Source organism: Leucoraja erinacea, chromosome 5 (assembly GCF_028641065.1).
Source record: "Leucoraja erinacea ecotype New England chromosome 5, Leri_hhj_1, whole genome shotgun sequence".
Classification (NCBI taxonomy): Eukaryota; Metazoa; Chordata; class Chondrichthyes; order Rajiformes; family Rajidae; genus Leucoraja; species Leucoraja erinaceus.
This window is the reverse complement of record NC_073381.1, coordinates 56,220,524-56,245,267: the sequence shown is the minus strand read 5'-3', so window position 1 is coordinate 56,245,267 and position 24,744 is coordinate 56,220,524. Positions and strand designations below refer to the sequence as shown.

Sequence of the window (24,744 nt, the reverse complement as noted above, 5' to 3'; positions counted from 1 at the left end):
GAATGGACAATTAAACTCCACCAAATTAGTCAAACATTATTTCATGAATCCAGAATGAATCTGCTCAAATACTATTATTCTATTCTAGATTCTAATGCTCTAATTATTCTATTCTAGGATATCATAGCTTTTGGAATTTTCCTTGATGTTGATGTTATGCTAACAGGATGGTATTTCCCTTTATTTCTCACCCTCAGCTTTTAATTTTCTTCCAGATGCATGCCATTCATTTCAACTTTCTTTATGAATTTTTCCAGTCAGGATGCCACCTTACCCAAAGAGGTTCAATACTCTAATCATCAGGCGTTTCCTTAGAATGTACTGTACCTTCTCTTTTATTCCCATCTCTCTTTCCTACTCTTTAACCCATTCTTTCATCACACCGGATGAGCTTTTACTTAGTATGCCGGGTTTCATATTGCATCACTTTTGTTTCCCCTGTCCCCATATCAGACACACACAACACCTTATCTCCCTACCACATGTTCCATAACCTTCAGAGTTTTTGGAAGTTGGCCATTAATGTATTATCAATGCAGCCACTTTTTTTCAAAACCAGAGAATGGATGGGTACATTATATAGATGAATGTGGGATTTTAATTCTTACAAATGCTTTGCCCTGAAAACAAGCCAAATTTGCAGCAATCACAGCAACACCAAAAAAGCTGCTGGAGGAACTCAGCTGGTCAGGCAGCATCTATGGTAGGAAATAGACAGGAAATAGACAGTAAACATTTTGGATTGAGATTATTTATCTGGACTGGTTCATGTAGTACAAAATATTGACTGTCCATTTCCCCTCCTGATATGCTGCATGCGTTTCTCCAGCAGCTTGTTTTTTCCTCCAAATTCCAGCATCTGTAGTCTCCTGTCTCAATCACAAATGCTTTATGAAAAACCATCATCATTTGAAATATTTTCTCTGTGACACCTTTATTCTATTGATAAGCATTGCATGAAATATGTAAAATGCCTTCTTGTAATTGTATTCATTTTTTGACAATAAATCTACAAATTATATTTTCTCCTCTTCCATATGTATTTACAGAAGTATATTTTCCAGTTTGTGGAAAGATTTTTTGGTTAATGATTATTTTTTAAAGTAAGTAAACCCAGTGAGCGATGAATGTAGAGTTCGAAGTACATTTACAACATGGTGTGCACAAACATGTATGGTTATTGTTATAGAGAAGAAAATAATAATGAATTGACCACAGTCGTAGATCTCTCAGGATACAACTTTATATTTTTTATCAAGAGAAACGGTGAATGTAACAAACTGTTAAGAATGTTAGTTTGTAAACTTTGCATTATTTGCTATGATTCACCCCATCCGTTGGAATCATTGTATCCACAAAAATATTTTAATAAAGAATGTCATATAAAGCACCACAAATTTTGAATGGATCAATTTAACATAATCTTCATGATGTGAAAAGGTATATTACTCAAATTTCTAACCGAGTGCTTATTTTCCCCAAACAATTGAATCATATGTTTGTTGATTTTGGAACTAAATTATCTTGGGGATTAGACAATATGGTTTTATTATGTGAAAGCAAATGACCACAAAGATGTGCTAAAAGGTTGTTGTATCATGACAGTCATGCACCAATGACTTCTATTGCCAGGGTTGGATAACTGACATGCACATTGTGAATCAGAGAAAAAGCAGGAACAGTATGTTTTGTTGTTCAGTCAGTTATGTTGGTACAGAAATAAATATTTAAAGAGCAATTCTTGGCATATCGTAGAGAACGTTTTCAAGTGAATGGCATTTACCATATGGTTAGTTATACTGCAGAAAATGGCACGGTGATAGATAAATCTAGGAACATGTGCGATGGTGCATCAGTGTTGTCGACCATCCTCCTGGGCTTTACTATCAGTGATGAAGAGATGAGCATGCCACCAACCTCAAGCACCATTTTAGTGGCATCTCTGTGATCATATACTTTCACATAATAAAACCATATAATTTCCCTAAATTGTTAATTTTTAAAATCAAGTTAAAAATATGGTTCAGTTATTTAGAGAAAATAATCACTGGATTGGAGATTTAAATGGAGCATCAATTTTCTTCAATCTCATGCGTCAGTGAATATGGGACTTTCACAGTGGCCTCACAGACAATAATCTTGAAAGTACATTGACTTTACTGAAAACAGATTGGGAGTTGCAAACAGAATTAAGGTTGAAGTTGAAACATCATAAACTAAAGACACATTAGTGAAAACAGGAATAATTTAAAATTATTTGAGAGGATTAGGAGTATTTAAAATTTAACAATTTGCCAGGAAAATATGTTATGCAACAAAATGTTAATGTAATTGGAGAAATAATTAATGTTTTTGGCCAAGGTGTATTTTCTCTCCTTTCCAGTTATAATGAAATGTCCAGATCTGAAATGTTCCACAGATGCTGTCCCACGTTAAATGTTGTGAACATTTTCTGTTTTTATTTCAGATTTTCAGTAACTGCATTTTTTCTAAATTTACCTTTAGTTTTTACACCTAGAATATTGTTCAGAAAATGTACCTACATGTCATTTCCTGATTTTTTTAAATACACCTGCTAAGGTAACAAAAATAATATTTATAGAATTCTAGATATAACTAGATATAACTAAGCCAAAGGGAAGCTGTTCCCTTTTAGTGAACAATTATAATTGAAAACCTTTGGTATTTTACATTTCATAAAAGCTTATATTTTGAGCATTAGATACTGAATATCATACTCGTCATGTGAAACCCTTATAAAACAACAAATACATTAAAAATAATAAAATTTTAGTTTGTACCTTCTCCCCGTGACCTGCGTGGGTTTTCTCTGAGATCTTCGGTTTCCTCCCACACTCCGACGTACAGGTATGTAGGTTAATTGGCTTGGTAAATGTAAAAATTGTCCCTAGTGGTATAGTGTTAATGTGCGGGGATCGCTGGTCGGTGTGGACCCAGTGGGCCAAAGGGCTTGTTTCCGCGCTGTATCTCTAAACTAAACTAAAAGGTGTTTTATTAGTCTGCCTTTTTGTGTGTCTGTGATTTAATACTTCGTACTCAAAGACTGTTCCCAAGGAACATGCACTTCATGAACTTCCACTGAAAGATCATCGACCTGATAAAAGATGCCCTTTGGTTTGATTGAAACTTGCTGCTCTACCAATGCAAACAAACAAATGTTGCACTATCACAAAGTCTCTAGAATTCCTCAGCAGTTCTTTGGGATTGAGAATGGCTTGCTTGCACTCCTGTTTAGTGGGTTCTGAGGTGATGAATGTACAAACCTCCTTGCTCCATTAATACTGGCTCCAGTGTGCTCCTGCTGTTTGGATTTGAGATTCACATGCCATCCCAAATGCTCTTCCTTGACTGTGAGTAATCATGTACCAGGATTCTCAGGCGTCAGTGGGGTAAATGCATTTCTACCAGGTTTGAGCATTAAAAAAAAAAAAATTCTGATATTTTGGTGATCTCTTCTCACAACGGATCTTGGAATAGAGTGACTGAGTGCCAGGGCATGTCTTTGAAACAAAAAGATGGGCAAGGTCATTACTTTTAGTTTAGAGATACAGCATTGAAATAGACTCTCTGACCCACTTAGTCACTACATACCATGGATCGTAGACAAAAATGCTGGAGAAGCTCAGCGCGTGCGGCAGCATCTATGGAACTAAGGAAATGGGCAATGTTTCAGGCCGAAACCCTTCTTCAGACCATGGATCACTTGTTCACACTAGTTCTATGTTATTCCATTAGACTTCTGTTATCCTACTTCCCAATAAATCATAAACTTTGTATCATATTTAACATTGTCATCATCAAACGCCATTTTCTTCAGTAGACCAACGGATGTGATGGACTAAGGCAATGGTGAATTTCATCATTGGTATTTAAGAAGGAACTGCAGATGCTGGAAAATCGAAGGTACACAAAAATGCTGGAGAAACTCAGCGGGTGCAGCAGCATCTATGGAGCGAAGGAAATAGGTAACGTTTCGGGTGGAAACCCTTCTTCATCATTAGTATGTTACTTTACTGAGGTGGTCCCTGAGATATGGAGAGTGATCAATGTTTTCCAAACTATGGCCAGGAACCATTATTTTCAGAGTGCAATGTTGTACATTGAGGATAGGTTGATGGCCTATGGTCTGAAGAAGTCTCAACCCAAAACATCGCCCATTCCTTCTCTCCAGAGATGTTGCCAGTCCCACTGAGTTACACCAGTTTTTTGTGTCAATCCATGTACTATGGATGCTCAACCAAAATACCCATTCTCAGAATGCTTCTATGAATGAGTTGCCAATGACTTTGCATGCTGAGAGATTTTCCTGAAGCTTTGCACAACCATCACAAAGGCTTGTGCGGAGTAATCACATTTTAATGCTGATCTGCCATTACTCGCAGGCTGCAACCTTTGGACTGATTGAAAGTACTCCCACATTGCTGTTAGACAAGGAGTTCATAATTTAGATCTGGTTTTACAATGAAGGATGCCAATATATTTCCAAGACAGCGTGGTGTGCCACTCGCAGGATACCGGCATGTGGCGGCGTTTGTAAATTAGTTGTCAGTTGTAGATTTCATATTTACTGTTTTTGTGAGTCTTACTTACAATTTAAGAAACTTGAAATCCTCTTTGAACATTCATATGCCAAGTCTTTACAGAGTGCAATGAAAGCTAAGATAAAGTAGAATAGTTTCTTCTCCCTATTTGTTGTCCACTCATCGTTCGTTTAAAATGCTCAGCGCTGAAGGGAGGCTTGTTAGTCTTTGTTGCGTTGTGCTTTACTGCCAGATCACATATTTAATGTTGATGTATAGGACGGGTGTTTATTCGCGTCATCAGCATGCTTTCCCTGACGGACACGCCAATTTGGGAAGAGGAAAATAATGTGAGTAAAGAGGGAGATTGCTGCAGCGACCGATCGCCTTGAAGGAGCAGAGCAGAGCGAGCGGGCGGACAGACACTACATTGCCGGCTGACACGGGGCTGGAACCTTGGCCTTGTTCCTGGCATTGTTGCGTCGCAGGCGCGCAGGCGCAGTGCCGGATAAACAGGCGGGGAGCGGCGGCACTGCGGCGGCTCCAGTAACGGTCCCTGCGGGTGCCCGCGGGCAGCACCAGCCGGAGCACAGTCCAGTCCAGCACAGTCCAGTCCAGCACAGTCCAGTCCAGCACAGCCCAGCACAGCTCAACCCAGCCCAGCCCAGCTCAGCCCAGCCCAGCTCAGCTCAGCTCACAGGCCCAGCCTCGTAAGTCCCGGGCGTGGGAAGCAACAGGGGGGGAGGAAGGAAGGAAAGCAGGCGGAGGTTGCCGAGCAAGGAGCGCAGCAAGAGGTGAGGGGGCAGGAGGAGGGAGCGCAGCAAGAGGTGAGGTGGCAGGAGGAGGGAGCGCAGCAAGGGGTGAGGGGACAGGAGGGAGGGGGAGGGCAGGACAGGAGGGAGCACAGCAAGGGGGGGGCAGGAGGAGGGAGCGCAGCAAGAGAGGTGGGACGAGGAGGGAGCGCAGCAAGGGGTGGGGGGACAGGAGGAGGGAGCGTTGCAAGAGGTGAGCGACAGCAGGAGGGAGCGTTGCAAGAGGTGAGAGACAGGAGGAGGGAGCGCAGCAAGAGGTGAGGGGCAGGAGGAGGGAGCGTTGCAAGAGGTGGGACGAGGAGGGAGCGCTGCCAAGGGACGGACAGGAGGAGAGAGAGCGCAGCAAGAGGTGGGGACAGGTGGAGGGAGGGTGGGAGATGAAAGCAGGGGAAGGGAGAATGGCACGGGCGGACAGGAGGAGGTAGCGCGGATCAGGGGGTGACAGTAGTAGCAGGTAGCGTGGAAGATGGGATGACAGGAGGAGCGGGTGCAAGGCAGATGGGGTTGGGCAGGAGGAGAGAATGTGGCAGAGATGGGGGACAGGAGGAGGGAGGGTGGGAGGAGGAGGCGGCTGGGGCAGAAGAAGGATGGGAACATGATTAGAGGAAGGGAACATAATTAGAGGAAGCAGAGAACCTGGGAGCAGATGGAAAGAGCATGAGAGGAAAAAATAGGTGGGAACTTAGGGGGAAGAAAATAGAGGATGTGGTGGGGCAGGGCAATGCAGGTGTTATGGGGAAGGAGAGTGAGGGTGTGATTAGGAGGGTCGGGACGGAGAATGTGGGTATGTGAACACGTGTTGTGCGAGACAGGCTGCGGAATGGGGCTAGGAAGAGTGTACAAGATGAGTTTCTCCAGCATTTTTGTGTATAAGACGATGATGTGTTCAGGATGCCAGATGGGGACAGGGGATTGTATAGGGATTGAGCAATGTTTTGAAAGGTGGAACTGTGTGATGATCATTTGGGTATATGTGATATGGATGGGAGTTTACACGTGTGAGAAGCTGGGTTTGTACGAGCATGGAGCGACTGGGGAGCATGAAGGGAAATGGGGAAGGCAGTATACAAAGGAACAGGGAATCCAAGAAGAGGATGTGGCATGCCGATGCGGGTAGAGGTAGTGTGCAGGAACTTTTGGGGTATAGGCCACATGAAGGGGGTGAGTGGTGATGCGAGGGTGGGAAGCGGTACAACAAAAGTAAAACGGGGTGTTTGTGGGTGGGATGTGGTACAAGGGGGAATGGGAAGCTGCATGGGTGGGCAGGAAATGGGAGATTGATCATGGGGTAGGATAGATAAGGAAGTTGTGGGAGTCTGAACGATGGAGACGTGAGAGAGGAAACAAACTGGGATCCACATTAAATTAAGTTGATGAATGTTGCAGAAGTGAAACAAGCCTTCAATCCCATTTCAGAACACTAAATTCGGCAGGTACGGGATACTGAGTTGGATGATCAGCCATGATCATATTGAATGGCGGTGCAGGCTCGAAGGGCCGAATGGCCTACTCCTGCACCTAATTTCTATGTTTCTATGTTTCTAAATGGAGAAAAACCTATAGGAGCAAAGAGGTCCTTCTGCGGTTATACAGGGCCCTAGTGAGACCACACCTGGAGTATTGTGTGCAGGTTTGGTCCCCAAATTTGAGGAAGGACATTCGTGCTATTGAGGGAGTGCAGCGTAGGTTTACAAGGTTGATTCCTGGGATGGCGGGACTGTTATATGCTAAGAGAATGGAGCAGTTGGGCTTGTATACTCTGGAGTTTAGAAGGATGAGAGGGTATCTTATTGAAACGTATAAAATTAAGGATTTGGCACGCTAGGGGCAGAAAACATGTTCCCGATGTTGGGGGAGTCAAGTAGCCATAGTTTAAGCATATGGGGTAAACCATTTGGAATGGTGACGAGGAAACATTTCTTCACACAGAGTTGTGAGTCTGTGGAATTCTCTGCCTCAGAGGGCGGTGGTGGTCGGTTCTCTGGATACTTTCAAGTGAGAGCTAGATAGGGCTCTTAAAGATAGCAGAGAGGGGATATGGGGAGAAGGCAGGAAAGGGGGTACTGAATAGGGATGATCAGCCATGATCACATTGAATGGCGGTGCTGGCTCCAAGGGCCGAATGGCCTACTCCTGCACCTATTGTCTATTGTTATAAGTGATGCTGTTGTCATTTTGCAGTTGTACTTTTTTTTTAAACAATCTTTTGCCACGCTTACTTCCAATATTTTATTTTTGAAGGCTATGTAATCAAGGTCAAAGTTTACCCATACGAACAATATTGTGTACCACCGATAAACTGAGAAATTACTTTTTGTGTAACCAGGCTTTTTGAATAACCAGGTGCTTTCAGTGGGAACTGTGTATCAGATAAACATGGTATGAATTCAATTGAAAATCAAAATTCTGCAAATTTGAAATTAAAACTGAAAATGCTTAGCAATGCTTGTGGAAAGAAAAATAGTAAATGTTGCAGGTCTAAGACAGTTTGGCAGAACCAAGAAAGAGACAGGTGTACTTTTTTGTTTGTCAAAAGTACTTCATGGCTTCCAGATCTGAATACTCTTCTCTCCTGAAAATGTTACGCTACCTTTCGGAAGAATATATTTGCAATAATTCATCAGAGGGGAGATTATTGTTTCATGTGTTTGTCCATTCATCAAGACAACTCTCATCTACTAAACCAAGTGATAATTCTTATTTAGTGAATGACCTGGAGGTGTAATGTTATTTCACTCTGGCATGTTCCTCAAAGCCCACATGAACTATGATCCAGGTACCATGAGGTGTTGAGGAAAAACTCCCTGTCCTTGACTAAACACTAAAAGATTATCTCTCTATCTGATATAACAAAACATTTAGGCCACCCTCAAATATTTTCTTAAAAAATAAATTGATAAATTATGTGCCCTGTCAGAATGATATTGAAAGATACTTAAGTCAGAGAAACATGGAATGTTTGATGATGTAGGGGAGGGGGAGGAGGGAGAGAGGAGGTGTAGGGTGGGAGGGGGTAGAGAGAGGGGAAGAGGAGGGGAAAGTGGGGAGAGAGGAGGGGGAGAAGGGAGAAGAGAGAGGAGCGGGTAGCAGCAGGGAGGATCAGGTAGCAGTGGGGGGAGCGGGTGGGAGTGGGTAGTAGCAGGGGGAGGTGGAAAGGGGTGTGTGGTGAGGGGAAGGGGGCTCGCACTCTGCTCACCCCGCACCTTCAGCTTTCGGCATCTCACAGCAGATCCCGGTCCCACTCCGGCTTCTCTCAGAGGCTTCTGGTTCAACTCATCAGCTGGTCGTGCTGGTCGTCGCAGAAGCAGCCCATGAGCTGCTGACTGTGCAGGCTGCTCAACACACTGTACCCCTTCAGCTTTTTATTCTCTTTATTGTTTCATGTGTTTGTCCATTCATCAAAAATACAACTCTCATCTACTAAACCATGTGATAATTCTTATTTAGGGAATGACCAGGAGGTGTAATGTTATTTCACTCTGACATGTTCCTCAAAGCCCACATGAACTATGATCCAGGTATCAGGAGGTGTTGAGGGGAAACTCCCTGTCCTTGACTGAACACTAAAAGATTATCTCTCTATCTGGCATAACAAAACATTTAGGCTACCGTCAAATATTTTCTTACATTTTTTTTTGGATAGATTATGTGCTCTGTCAGAATGATATTGAAAGATACTTAAAAGTCTAGAGAAACATGGAATGTTTGATGATGGAGGAGGAGGAGGGAGGGGGGATGATGGGGGGAAAGAGGGGGGAGAGATGGGGAGAGGAGGGGGAGGGGAGGAGGGGGGGAACGGGTAGTAGCAGGGAGGAGGAGCGGTTAGCAGTGGATGGAAGCTGTTAGCAACGGGGGGAGCAGGTGGAGCGGGTAGCAACGGGGCGAAGGTGGGGTGTGTAGAAGGGAGGGGGGGGGGCTCGCATTCTGCTCACCCCGCACCTTCAGCTTTCGGCCTCACGCAGCAGATCCCTGTTCCACTCCGACTTCACTCAGAGTCTTCTGGTTCAACTCATCAGCTTCCGGCTAGTCGTGCTGGCCGCCACAGAAGCAGCCTACGAGCCGCTGACTCCCCGCGAGCTGCTCACCATACTGCACCCCTTCAGCTTTTTATTCTCCTCGCCACGTTATTGACAGCGGGTTCCGGAAGGGGCGGTTTTTACGATCTTTAAACTTTCATAACTTTTGTACTATTTCACCGATCAGAACAAAACTTATTTGACTTGCAGCAGAGGGGAATGGGCGAGTAAGGTGGTGAAAAATCGTAGCGCTATGGGGGATCGTTTTTGCACAAATTTAATTACAACGCGGACCGGAATGGTCAAGATGAGAGTTTTAGTAATAGTATAGATTTTGTTTGACTGGGGTTGTTTTCTTTGGAATGGCAGAGGTTGGGGGCATTTAATGAAGGCACATACATTTGCGAAGCCTAGATAAGATGAATAGAAAATATCTATTTCTCTTAACAGGAATATTAATGCAGGGGCATGACAATAGCTGATTATTGGAAGGATTAGAATATTGAGAAAATTTATTTTTACCCAGAACTGTTGGTGTTTTGAACTCCTTGCTTGAAAGATTGGCAAAATCGTCTGCATTTAAAAGGACCTGGATGAGAACTTAATGCACTGTCACAGACTAAAAGCTGGGAATGTGAAGGAGTATAAATAATTATTTATGACCGACTTTTGTGCCATAAAAAAATGAATGGAGTTTGTAAGAAAGGTACTGCAGCATTTGTGGGTTGTTTTAATTACTGCACAGAGAATAATAGAGGCACTGCAGACAGGGGAACTAGAGCAACAAACAATCTGCTGGAAGCACTTGATGGGGCAGGCAGCATCTGTGATCACCATCTGATATATGATGCTGCCAGAACCACTGAGTTCCTTCAGCTGATTGTCAATTGAGAATAAGTTCATGAAATATACTCGGGATTGGTTTTTTGGACCAATCTAATAGTTCACTTTTCCCATGCTGAAGAAATATCGGGGTGCAGGCTATTTTAGATTGGATTTTATGTAATGAGATAAGGTTGATCAATGATCCTGTCTGAAACATGAAACTATCTGTGACTGGGGGAAAAAAAATATACAAGACAGACTAATGATGCAGAAGACTGATGTAAAGCCTGACCTGATGGCCTGCATCCATTGGTCGTAAAGGAAGATATGGCAGATGCAGTGGAAGCAGTGCCTGTAATCTACCGAAGTCCTGTGGATACTGGAGAGTTCCTGAAGGATCAGCAAGTATGATGCCACCATTCATGAAAGTATGGTGGGGGCGGCAGACAGAAACAGGAAACATTGCGCCAGCTAACTTAATATCACAGATCATGTGATAGGATCAGAATTAGGCCATTCGGCCCATCAAGTCTATTGTGCCATTCAATGATGGCTCTCCCTCCTAACCCCATTCTCCTACCTTCTCCCCATAACCTCTGACATCCATATCTCCCGTTTGGGGAAAATGCTGCATCCACATTTGAGAAGGTATTGGCATGAGAAAATCATAAGAATATGACCAATAGTTTATGATAAAGAAGTCGCATTGGACAAATTTTCCACAGCTCTTTGAGGGTGTAACAAACAGGGTGGTAAAGGGAACTATTAGATGCAGTGTATTTGGATTTCCAGAAGGCATTTGATAAATTTGAACTTAATGGGTTACTGCAAAAGATGCTACCTTTTGGGGGGTAAGGCTAAAGGAGTGGTAATTAACAGCTTACAACGTCAGGACAAATAGTTTATTTTCAGAGAGACACAAGAAACTGCAAATGCTGGAATCTTGAGCAAAATATAGAGCGTTAGACTAACTCAGCAGGTCTAGCAACCTCTAGATTATTAGTAATAACCTCAGATTATTTTCAGATTGGCTATCAGTAACTAGTAGGAATTGCCTATAATATATGCAAATCATTTGCATGAAGACACCAAGTGTACTGTAATTTATTAATGATGCACATAGATAGGCTAGCAAATTGTGAGGAGGACAACGGGCATGGACATAGTTCCGTTGTAAGCAAAGAAAGATTGCAAATTAATACTGGAAGATGAAGTTTCCATGGGCAGGAATAATGAAGATAGCAAATTATTATTAAAATGCAGTGGTAAAAATTGTTTATTATAAAGCACAAAACTCCAAAGGGGAAGTATGCCTTATAAAGTTGCCAGAAATGGCAGTAGACTTGAGGATATTTGAACCGAGCAGAGGAAGATGAAAAATTGATTAAAACAGGCAAAGTAGAATATTAGTGTAGACTAGTGAGATTTGTTTTTAATAGACTGCAATAAGAATGTAGAAAACAGAAGATTAGTGCAAGCAAATGTGGGTCCTTTTTATGTGTAGGAAAGAACTGCAGATGCTGGTTTAAATCGAACGGACACAAAATGCTGGAGTAACTCAGCGGGCCAGGCAGCATTTCTGGAGAGAAGGAACTCTTTCCTTCTACACAGAGATGCTGCCTGCCCCGCTGAGTTACTCCAGCATTTTGTGTCTACCTTGGGCCCTTTATATAATGGGAATTAAAGAATCGGAGAAATTAAACGATTAGTTTGTGTCTGCATGGAAGAATTTGCACAAAATCAGTTGGATACATTAGAGAATCAAGGATTTAGTGAGCATATGGAACTAAATATTGCTCAAAAAATAGTACAAGAAAAACTGGTGATCTTGAAAGCTGACATAGCAAGGACCTGATGAAATACAACTTTAGGAATAGTGGGTGCTCTGATTATCGTCTTCCAATGTTCTGTACATATAGGAAAGAAGGGGGAGGGTGAAGAGGAGGGGGAAAGCATGCTGGAGGATGAGGGGGAATGGTGGAGTATAGGGGTAGGATGTCGAGGTAATGGAGGAGGGAAGGGGGGAAGATGGAGGAGGAGAGGGATGGGGTGATAGTTTACAGGCTATTGCCATTTTGAACTTTAAAAACGTTGCAGTCTCGCTCCCACTTGCTGACCACGGCCGCGCAGTTGGGGAGGGTTTGCCGTGACTCGTGGGGATCTCTGGCCTCACAATGGGAACCCATCAGCTGCGCCTGCGTAGTTGGTGGCTGTGGGTCAGGGGTGGAATATTGCCTTGGGGACGGGCCCAACGGGTCCACACCTGGTCTAGTTTATCACTAAAGCTGCCCCTTGATTACCATAATGTAGATCCAGTTGGCATTCCTTAACTGCAAGGAAACATCAAGAAATTGCACTCTGCCGGGTTGTTGGAACGGAGCTAGGAAGTCATCGGCAACAACATTAGGGATTTCAAAACATACGTAGATGTGAGTCCTTGCATGATGGTACTGAGCTTGCGGACAGTTATGTAAGCAAATTCTGTTAGTTACAAACCTGATTGCTGGTATTTTTCAGGATAGTATGCCATCTTGCTTTTGGTCTCATGTAACCAGGAACTACATTCCTGTCTGTCAAATTTTAGTTGGTTACACAGCTTCCAAGTTAGTGCAAGATGTTGTGAAGCAATTTGTATCGTGTAAAATCCATTAAAAACTAGCTTTGAATCAGATCTACTGCGTAACATAAAAGCAGCATTTGACTAAAGTTCTACAGTAACTTTTTCTGCGTCAAGTTGACTTTATAGTCATATGCATGAGCATGGTGATATACAGGTGTAATGAAAATCTTGCTTCCAGCAGCATCACAGGCACATAGTCTCAGAATTTATAAATCAGAATAAACAAATTATACATAAACCTATGTAGGAAGAAATGGCAGATGCTGGTTTAAACTGAAGATAGATATAAAATGCTGGAATAACTCAGCAGGACAGGCAACATCCCTGGAGTGAAGGAATGGGTGACGTTTTGGGTCAAGACCCTTCTTCAGACTGAAAGTCACGGGAAAGGGAAACGAGATATAGATGATGATGTAGAGAGATATTGAACAATTGAATGAAAAATATGTTAAAAATTAATAATTTTAAAGGAAACAGGCCATTGTTAGCAGTTTGCTAGGGGAGAACAAAAAACTGGTGTGATTTGGATGGGGCAGGGATGGAGAGAGAGGGAATGTAGGGGTTACTTGAAGTACGAGAAATCAATATTCATACCCCTGGTTTGTAAGTTGCCCAAGCAAAATATGAGATGCTGCTGTTCCTCCAATTTACGTTTGGCCTCACTCTGACAATGGAAGATGCCAAGGACAGAAAGGTCAGTATGGGAAGGGGAATTAAAATGTTTAGCATCTGGGAGATCAGGCAGGTCCAGGCGGACTGAGCGAAGATGTTCAGCGAAACGATTGCACAGTCTACGTTTGGTCTTGCCGATGCATTTGAATGTACATCTAGAAAACGGATACAGTAGATGAGGTTGGATGAAGTGCAAGAGAACCACTGCCTAACCTGAAAGGACTTTAGGGTTCCCTGGACAGAGTTGAGAGGAGGTATAGGGACAGACGTTTTATCTCCTGCAGTTGCAGGAGAAGGTACCTGGGGAGGAGGTGGTTTGGGTGGGAAGGGATGAGTTAACCAGGGAATTGCAGAGGGAACGGTCTCTGCGGATGGCAGAAAGGGGTGGAGATGGGGAGATGTGACTAATGGTGGGATCTCGTTGGAGGTGGCGAAAATGTCGGAGGATTATGTGTTGTATGCGACGGTTGAAAGGTAAAGACTAGGGGGACTGTGCCTGTTGCGACGACGGGGAGCAAGGGTGGAGCTGCGTGGTACCGAGTAGATGCGTGTGAGGGCCCCATCTATAATGGAAGAGGGGAACAGCCATTCCATTAAGAATTGGTGCTACGAAACACCTAATTTTGGGCGCAGATGCGGCGTAGACGGGGGAATTGGGAGTAGAGGATAGACTTTGCAGGAAGCAGGGTGCGAAGAAGTGTAGTTAAGATAGTTGTGGGAGTCAGTGGGTTTATACATAAACTTCTGTCTGGTAGTAAAAGGAAACAAAATCTGCAAAGGAACAAGACAAAAAGCGAAAGTGCAAAACTTAATTGGAATAATTTTAGGTCCATGGTAGTGGAAAAGGTGGTCCATAGAGTTCTGTTGTCAATGTAGAATTAGGGTTGTGCGTGTTGGTGCAAGAACCTGATTAATATAGGAAAGTAGGTAGTGTGTGACTTCAGGGTTCTGTATCTCCTGGCAGATGGTAGCAGCAAGAAGAGGGCATGATCTGAATGATGGCTACCTTTGATGATAGATGATACCTTGGTGAGGCAGTCTCATGTAGATGCTTTGGAAGATGGGGAGGGTTGTGCCGTGCTGAACCAGGCTGAGTCCACCATTCTGCAGCCTCTCGCGTAAACAATAAGTCCTCCTCATTATGTTTGTGAATTGACTCACGAGAGATTGTCATTACAGGAATTTTCTACGTGGATGACAAGAAACCTGGAAACTAACGTGACTTAGCGACGTAGCACGGAAGAAGATTAAAATCGTCATTATTATATCTAACCATGGAAACTAAAGAGTTGAGAAAAGAGAGAAGGCCAGGTTATTTTGCCAGGTGAAGTATCTCATATTTCATGGTTCACTCAGCATTCTGCTGCATTCATTTCCCCATTCATTATCATTTCATAGGATTAAATATGTTCTGAATAAATACGTGGAATAAACTGTTTAATATTATTACTGTTTGGAATAGAGATAGAATATGCTGGTTGATTTTTGTCGAAGCTGGAATAACTACAGAATTATATAGAAACTGCACCAGGATGCAATATACAGTTTATTTTGAGTAGGAAAATGTGTGTAAATTTCTTTGACAAATAAATCATCTCTCATTTAGGAAATACATTTTTTTTTCTATAGTTTCTAATATTTTAGACTGAAGATGATGTTGGAGGTTGCAAAATGTCTTTATCCAGTAAATTAGTTTGTTATCAAATGGATAGTTGGCCTGTGACTCCGCCCCGGGCAACAGATTGGAATCAATAGAAACCTGGAACAGCCTTGTGGTTATAAAAGAGTTCCTATTCATTAGACTAACTGGCAATGTAATAGATGTGATGCAGCTTGGCAAGTGGGAGAACTGACAACATACTTAATGACAAACAATAAGTGTCATGAAGGTCATTGATAATACAACTTGCTGTTGCCAGCTGAAGCTAATAAAGCAACTATGATGGACAAACAGTATTCAGCATTGCTCCAGTAGTTGATCAATAAATATGTAATTATATTGCAAAATAGATGCTATGTCTTAAGGTGGGAACATGTGAATGTCATCTCTAGTTGGAGATGCAGGAGATTTGCAATGAGTTATTAACTCTTCAGTTTGGTATCAAGTAACTATAGACCCTAAGTGCATTTATGGGTTAAAGAGTGATTGAGTGAATATTCATAGGTGCATGCTCAACTTCATGTTGATACACTAAGATGTGGCATATGATAAGCACGAGGGTGCAATCAGGGAAAAGATCCTGTAAAAGGTACATAATCTAATTTGCCACTGTAGTATCATTAAGTACAGATCAATGACTACACAGAATGGGTGTTGAACCACGCAGTATTTATGAAATTCTGATTTAATGCAACACCGAATATAGATATTGTTTTCATGCTAATTAAAGGTTGCAAAAATGTGTGGCATAACAGTGGCGAAAGATACATTCTCGCTACAAGCATGAGGAATGGTCTTTTATGTCTTCCTCCAATTTGTTTATGAGTCGGGTCTTAAAATAGTCATCAAGAGTCGCTTTAGGTTCCAGCTGTGGAATTGGCCTATGCAGTTTGATTCCCGATTTGCTGGTAACTTGCTGGTTCAGCCTGTGGCTTGAGAGATCAGCTGTTGCTTCTTCTCAGATATGGCTTAAAAACACAGTCTTTTGATGAATAAATGCTTTATTGTTGATACATCCAAGTTTCTTCCGACTCGTTACTACAATCTTTTTCGAACTCCAGCATTACTTTAGACATTAGTAAACTCCTCATGTCTCCGTAAACACTGATAATGAGTCCGCATGGTAGAAGGGTTAAACTTCTGCACAAGCATCTAAGCTCCAAACACGCCCAAAAACACGTCATAAATCCCACCCGCAAGATAACGGGCAGTCTAAAATTTAAAGGCACATGCCATCATTAATGACATGCAAAACAGGCCAAATGACCACTACATACTGGCCCCTAAGTGTCCTAAGTATATTACGAGGCAATTACTAATAAACATTAAAAAAGTGGCCATAAAGCCTTAACATATATCAAAAGCAAAAGGTCGGAATAAAACCCTGTGGCTCCTCATCGGGAAATTAAACCCTGGTCTACCGTGTGACAGACGTGGTGGCTAATCACTATACTAACGAGGAAAAAATAGCATTTCACCGGCTTTTCTAATTCATCAGTAGTCATTTGATTAACAGCAATGGCAGGACAGTTCTTCTGATTTCCGATTTTGTGATTCCTTTTCAAGTCGGGTTTTCGTAGCATATGGTTCTTCACCTTGGCTCCTAACAATCTGTATAGGTTCCAAAGCCTTCAAAACATTCATTCCGATAAGTAGATCAACACTAGAATCTATTTCAGATATCTTGACATCCTTCAGGTAAGACCATTGCTTTAATACTTCATGTCTTGATATATTTTGACGACCAACAGGCATAGTTCCATGCGTAAACACTTCAGATATCGGTATGAAATTATCTTTGTCCAAACTGGATATCTCCTTACTCGTAATGCAATGACTCGTGCTCTCTTTATCTTTAGTCATGGTATGTGATGTTTCCATGTAATTGAATCTTAGTCTCTTCTCTGATATTCAGCCTTCTTGTCAGGCTTTCTGTGCAAAAGGTAGTCGAACTTCAAAGATCCAGAAAAGTATATGTTTGCAACACTATTCATCATGCTGTTCCTTACCTGTACTGGTAAGATAGAAAAAATTACAAGCTTCAACCCCGGCCCCAATATGAGCAGTTACTTGAAGCGAGGTGATAGCATTTCTAGTAATTGGCTTCTCGCCCTGTTCTGTTTGTTCCGGATCATCCTCTTCTATTTGCTCTGGTAACTCATTATCCGTTTGTTCTAGTTCTTCTTCTTCCCAATGCTCTGGTAGCTCTTCTTCAATGTGAAGTGCTTCAGGGTGATATTGTTTGCACTGATAACAAATTATAGGACTCTTACAGTCTCACCATATGTCCTCTTTTCAAACATTCAAAACAGATTCCCTTCTCTTTCAAGAAATCCATCTTGTCTTCATATTCTTTCATCTTGAATCTTCGACACCATCTTATGGTGTGACCAACTTCATCACATACAAACAAAATACTATTTGCTTGCTAGTAGACACCTTTCTTTTTCTTTCATCTATCTTTTCCACACATATGGTCGTGATAGCAAAACTACTTCTCTTAGGTTCAGATCTTTCTTCAGTTTTGGAAAAGATAGAACCTTTGTTAGTTGCCATCAGTTTGTAATCTTCAATATTCCCGTAGTTTGCGTCTAACATGTTCCGTACTTCCTTGTCCAAGAATTCCACTAGGTCTGGTAGCCTACGATTCACCAAAAATCGTAGGCTCTCTTTTTCATCCTTAACGTTTGTCTCTAACACCTCCGCTGGTGCCCTTACGAAAGTTTCATACTGCAAAGGATCTCCACCAGACGTAGAAATTTCTACTGGTGGTTGAATGAGAGAGGTATTTTGTTGAGCTATAATCTCGTTGAATTCAGTTTGCCTATACAGCAGTGCCAATAATCCAAAGTTACACAAAAAAGCTGGAGAAACTTAGCGGGTGCAGCAGCATCATGGAGCGAAGGAAATAGGCAATTCGGGCCGAAACCCTTCTAATAATGCCAATAATCCATCCTGATTACTCGGTCTTGGCTCCACCTGTTGATAAACAGGCCTTTGTGATTCAAACTGGCTTGCTCGAGCCTGTGCACCAGGCCTCGAAAAAGTGTGGTCCGGTAATGGTTTGTCTCGAGCATCCATAGACGCTCCAATAGTAATTGGTTTCGATCTAGCATTCATTTGCTGAGATGCAGTTTTACCCATCATCCTCTGTTACAATGGGTTTTCAAAGCCTAGAAATCCACTGGACCTTGACTGTGGAATTGATCCAACTGCTAAATCATTTAGAGAAATTTTTCTTCTTGGTCCAGAGCTCATCGTCCTCGACGATCTCGAGCTGCATCTTGAGCCCTCACTTTCCAGTATGTCCTTCTTGGCTTTGGCTATTGCCATCTTTGTGTCTAATTCCAGTTGTTCCTCACATTGCATCATCTCTTCTTGCTGTCGCGCCATCTCATTGTTTTGTCGCGCCATCTCTTGCGTCCTCTCTTCTTGATGTCGTATCATCTCATCTTGCTGTCGCGCCATCTCATGTTTTTTCTCTTCTTGCTATCGCGCCATCTCATGTTTTTTCTTCATGGCATCCGGTTTTATTGAGAGCGCATCTAAATCAGCCTTTGCACCCAATTGAGCAGAAGTCCTTGAAACCGAACTGGCTGAGCAACCAGATTTATGTCTTGATCCTCGTGAAGATATATTGGAGACATTATCTCATCGTCTAAATTCTTCTTCCATTCTGGCACCTTGTTGCTTCGCACTTCCAGCTACTAAGCTCGTAACTTGTGACATAATTTCAGATAACCACTTCTCTGCCTTTTTCATGAAACCATTGAATATCTTCTTTGTGTCTTCATCCCACTGGGTATGTCTTCTGCGTTCTTCCCAAGACAGCACTGAACATAGCAATACATTCTGTTTCTTGCCAACCTTCTGGTAGAGGTTCCATAGTTGGCTCATATTAGATTTCACCTTGATCATGTTCTGTTCTGATTCCAATAGTTTCTTCTGTGTATCAATTAATCTGGTAACCTGCAGCCATAATTCATTTCTTTCTTTCTCGGTTTCTTTCAAACAGGCAGCTAGTGAAATATCTGTTTCTTCAAGTTGTCTGGGTCTTTCTTCACCACCACATGGTTCATCTGGCATAGCTCTTTCTTCCCCTTCTAATTCCATGATTTTAAAGAAGTCTTGGCAGATTGCCAAATCTTTATATTAATCGAACAAAAGTCTCTGCTAGTAGCTGTGGCTTTGTTTTGTCAACATTTCTTTTCAATACCAAAACATACTGATAATGTAGAGAACATCTCTCTAACTCCAGAGAACATCTCTCTAACTCCAGGTGCAAAAAGATGATCCTAATTCAAATAGAATGTGCTTATCAAAAGACTCCAAACAATCCATACAAACTCCATACAGACTGCACCCGTAGTCAGGATCGAAACCGGGTCTCTGACGTTGTGAGGCGGCAGCTTTACCGCTGCGCCACTGTGCTGCCCAGCTGCGCCATTGTGTGGCTATTGTCCATTAGACTATTGTCTAACTTTATGCTGTTAAGTTTGAATTTATGCATTTAGTGTTATGCAACGCTTAGTGCAGTTGCAATGGAATTGTTAACCGTGTCTTTTTGGTTCTGTGTGTGAATTTATTCAATTCATTTTTGTGATCTAGGTGACGTTAGCAATGTAAACCATTTATTTTTGCCTGCGAGAAGGTGGTACTAAGTTGTGTTGTTTAATCACTCCTTTTGGTGAAAGCACTTTTGGGTAGTTGGGTAGATGGTTCCATGATTTTGATCCAGCTACAATGAAAGAGGCTTTTGTTTTGTATATGGATAAGGTGTGTTTTGGAGGGGAACTTGTAGGTGGTGGCATTTCCATACACATGCGATCACCAACCTTGGTGGTAGAGGTTGGGAGATTCTATGGAGTACATTGGACAAGTTACTGAAGTACATTTTTGTAGATGATATATACTGCAGCCACTTTGCACTAGTTCTCATGAGAATGAATTTGAGTTTTTCTTTGAATGCTATGCAAGACGGCCACTTTGTCCACGTTGCTGTTCATCTTGTTGGTGTTGTTGCTGCAGCACTCATTCAGGTAAGTGGAGAGCGTTACATTCTACCACATTTTAAAACTTTGGTTGTTTGTATTGAAAGTGCTTGGCAACAAATTCTGATCTTGTTTCTGAGTTTGCATAAACTAGATTTCCATTTTTTGGCATGGCTAGGATTTGAACTTTGAAGATCTTTTGGCTACAGTAATGTAATAGTTTTTATCAATCAACAAGTTGATAAGATTGTTCTAACCTGATAATTTAAAAAAAAATCTGCAAATCTGCTTGGTATCGTTCTTCTGAATTTTGTTAGTGCTGCTTCCTGTTATTTCTTTTATGCATCTTGTGTAGTCTGGCATAGTACTTCCTTTTATTAATTTTTGTTTTACATTTAGCCAGTGTATTCCTTTCCTGCCCAAAGGCATTAGTGTGACTTATGGCTTAATGGATTCTAATGGCTCTCTGGCCCCTTACCCAAATGTTTATGTAGGGACTTATTATTTGATTAAATTTGAATTAAATGACATTAAGTATCATCTTATTTAACACTGGGACCATTATAACAGGACAACATTGTATCCCACTGGATTTCATCTGTTTAGTTTCCAGAAGGGTGGTGAATCTGTTGAATTCATTGCCACAAAACACTGGTGGCCAAGACAATGGATATTTTTATGGCAGAGATAGATAGCTTCTTGATTAGTATGTGTGTGAGGAGTTATGGGGAGAAGGCAGGAGAATGTGGTTAAGAGGGGAAGATAGATCAGCCATGATTGAATGGCAGAGTAGACTAAGAGAAGATTGGGAACATGAACTAATGATAAAGATCCCGAAAGATAGATGGGAAAAGTATCTGATGAACACACGTAATTGTTCCATTAATGCAAGACATAATTTAAAACAATTTAAACTATTACACAGACTATATTATTCAAAAACGAGGTTGAATAAATTCTACCCAAACGTCTCTCCCAGATGCGATAAATGTTTGTTTCAAAATGCTAATATAACACATTCATTTGTAGGATGTACAAAGTTGAATGAATTTTGGAGCGATATATTTGATATATTTACAAAGCTTTTCAAGTTAAGAATATAACCTAATACGGAATGGATTATATTTGGAATAATAGTAGAAGATATCAATTTAAATAAAGACCAAAAATATTTTTTTAATTATGGGTTAATAATTGGAAAGAAATTGATACTCAAATTTTGGGAAAATACAGCTATACCAACTATTAAAATGTGGATTAGGAATATGATGGACATAGCACACCTTGAAGAAATGAGACTCCGACTAATAGATAAATATGACCAATTCTTAAGGAGTTGGTCCTCTTTCATCGACTTTTTGTAATCATGTGATGCAGCGGCACCGTAAAGATTACTGATTTCAGGTCGGGTCGTGGATAGATTTACATCTCCAAATAAAGATTTGAAAATTTATTTTTTAAGGGTCTTTCTCTCCTATTTCTACTTTCTACTTTTTCTTTTCTTATATGCACACTTCACGTTTTTCTATTTTCTACTATGTATTTTTCTTCTCTTTCTTCTCTCTTTTTTTTCTTGTCTTTCTTACTTTCTTTTCAAAAATATAAAACTAGAGGTTGTACATAGAATGTATTACGTTATGACATAGTTGGCACCTAAAATTAGGTACCACTGTATTGTTTTGTATTGCATTAACTTCTAATAAAATTAATTAAAAAAAAAAAACAGTCGGGATAGGCCGATAAGTTTCCCAAAAATACACCAGTGCCTTGGTTATGGCAACAACAGGTAGTATTAATTGGCCTGTGCAGATCTCTTACTATCTGCAGTCGGGGTATATCTGCTGCGCTTTAATCTCCAATCTTGTTTAACGGGAGGGGTGTACCATCCTTTAAATATGGGTTAGTCCTTAAGTTTGCCATTCTGAAGGCACCCATTAGTTGCTGCCCTATTTCGAAAACAGTTCCTCCTCCATCATTACATGGGATGTGCGTACACACGCAGCATATACTTATTTTATCACGAAGGGCAAATTCAAAAACTCATCAAAACAAATTATTTCCCCAAATCACTTCCTGAGAAGATTACGGAGAGTCGGTTTGTCAAGGAAGACTCTCTCTAACTTCTACAGGTGCACAGTAGAGAGCATGCTGACCGGTTGCATTGTGGCTTGGTTCGGCAACTTGAGTGCCCTGGAGAGGAAAAGATTACAAAAAGTAGTAAACAATGCCCAGTCCATCATCGGCTCTGACCTTCCTTCCATCGAGGGGATTTATCGCAGTCGCTGCCTCAAAAAGGCTGGCAGTATCATCAAAGACCCACACCATCCTGGCCACACACTCATCTCCCTGCTACCTTCAGGTAGAAGGTACAGGAGCCTGAAGACTGCAACAACCAGGTTCAGGAATAGCTACTTCCCCACAGCCATCAGGCTATTAAACCTGGCGCGGACAAAACTCTGATTATTAATAACCCATTTTCTGTTATTTGCACTTTATCGGTTTATTTATTCATGTGTGTATATATTTATATTATGGTATATGGACACACTTATCTGTTTTGTAGTAAATGCCTACTATGTTCTGTGTGCTGAAGCAAAGGAAGAATTTCATTGTTCTATACAGGGACGCATGACAATAAATTCACTTGAACTTGAAGTCCAGTCCATCTGGGCCAACCCTAGAATAAAAGGAGGGTCAATAACCCCATTGTCCCTTCTTGGTTCTCCAAACTGTTTACAGTCAATCAGATGTATCCAACGGGGGTGATCTTCAATCATCACGGTGGTTGATGTTGTGGTGGGCACTTGATACAGTTCCTTTCAACACGGTCTCAATTTCTTCCGGTCCCAGCACCCCATCAGCATGTAGTCTTTATGGACTCGTCCCTGTGATCAACTGGTAGTGGCTTCTGTGCTTCTCGTACCTGGGAATGCAGACCTGGCAAGGCATGGGTTAATTGCTGTGCATACATAATTAGTTAATCGTGGGGGGCCTGTAGGTGCAACCTCCACACCAAAGATCCTACAGCGCGCAAGATAGTCCACTCGACGAAAAAGACGTAGTACAGTCATGGGCAGATTCATGGGTAATTTACGGCCCCATTTCCGTAACCAGCTTCCGTCTCCGCACCAAAGATCACATAGGATAATAGTGTGGAGACGGAAGCCGTTTACGGAAACATCCTCGTAAAAATAAAAGTTATTTGGTAAAAATCTTCTCACTTTAAGAATTTTAATTTATTAACACAAACTGTTCCCCCAGCAACGTTGATTACACCGCGAGTCGGGTCGGGTCGGATCCGGTTACGGAAATGGATGAAAAAAAGGTCCACGTTCTGCTCCGTTGCTTACTACACGTCAGCCCATTGCATTTAGCAGGAGTGGTCTATTTTGCTCCACTATAGGATCTTTGCTCCACACTCCAGTCGCACTCCAGGGGGTAGGTAGGTGCATTAGCTTGTCCTGTATTCAATTCAAAAGTTGTGAATCCTGTCTTTCTAGCTGGGATTGTTCTGAACCACAGAATGACTAGGATCCTTAACCCATTCCTGTCCAGTCTCGGTCAAGACTTTACTTGAATTCTTTAGCGTTCTATTAAATCCCTCCACTAAAACTCTGCGAGTGGTTGGTAAATGTGAAATCGGTCTTTAGAAACCTCCTTCATCACCTTCCCTGTGAACTTGTTCTTTGATCCGAGTATATCTGAAGAGGGACCCTTAAATATTCATTACTTCAATTTTCCAAATATTTTTCTCTTCCCCAATCTACTTTATCTCTCACCATTTACCCCTCATTGTGAGTTCCCTCACACCCCCTTTTGTAAGCCACCGTCTGACGTGATCAATTAACACACTACGCATGTACATTCATTTGTCCCTTACACGGCACATGTTTCAACTCATTTGTTTGTCTGGAGACGAGAACCTGGCTGTTCATTTGCATTTTAAGAGACAAACTGGAGACGGGAACCTGGCTGTTCATTTGCATTATAAAAGACAACCACGATTATCATATCGAAACAAGCTTTCCCCAAAAGAAATCAAACTCAAAATCAGTAATCCATAACTTTGCCAATATCCTTAAACCCTTTAAATATAGATTATTAGGGGGACAAAATCAATTTAAAAATCATTCCCAATTGTTCCAATCTATTTTTCCAAATTTACAACCTCAAATTCCTCGCATAGCTGCATACCAATCACAATTTTCCCAAATCAACACATTTTCTTTTTCTCTGATATCTGCGTTTCCAATCTCATCCAACACTTTAATCAGGATGCCAAAAGCATCCAAGCCTCTTTTTGAACTCGGCTCAAAAGATTAGAATTAGGGAAAAAAGAACTTAAAACATTGATAAGCCAAAACAAACTGCATTTTTGCACCTCTCCTCTGTTTAAGAATCAATAGAAAATAAAGGATGAACAGTTTAATTCTTATAGACAAATAACAAAGAAACAAAAGAAAGACAAAAAATGGCTGGGTATGGCTCCGTCCCCAAACAATTGCAGTTTCTTAAAGGGACACACACGACTCCCGCTTAAAACACGAGGCTCTTACAAAGATCTATAACAAATAACACATTTGCTCATTCTCACGATGTTGCGATCC

At 41.5% G+C, this 24,744-nt stretch overlaps 1 protein-coding gene across 5 annotated transcripts in view; it reads left to right on the top strand.

Moving 5' to 3' along the window:
• Positions 1 to 4,659: 4,659 nt before the first annotated feature.
• LOC129697281 (nuclear receptor coactivator 7-like) overlaps positions 4,660 to 24,744 on the top strand; it is a 112,356-nt gene continuing 92,271 nt past the window's right edge. For 2 of the 5 annotated variants that reach the window (XM_055635662.1, XM_055635667.1), the window contains exons 1-3: positions 4,660 to 5,251; positions 14,666 to 14,810; positions 16,713 to 16,844. In XM_055635662.1, coding sequence (XP_055491637.1) covers positions 14,761 to 14,810; positions 16,713 to 16,844 — 182 coding nt within the window. In that variant the 5' untranslated portion in view covers positions 4,660 to 5,251; positions 14,666 to 14,760. The remainder of the gene's footprint in view (positions 5,252 to 14,665; positions 14,811 to 16,712; positions 16,845 to 24,744) is intronic. The other 3 variants (XM_055635664.1, XM_055635663.1, XM_055635661.1) reach the window with 2 other exon arrangements.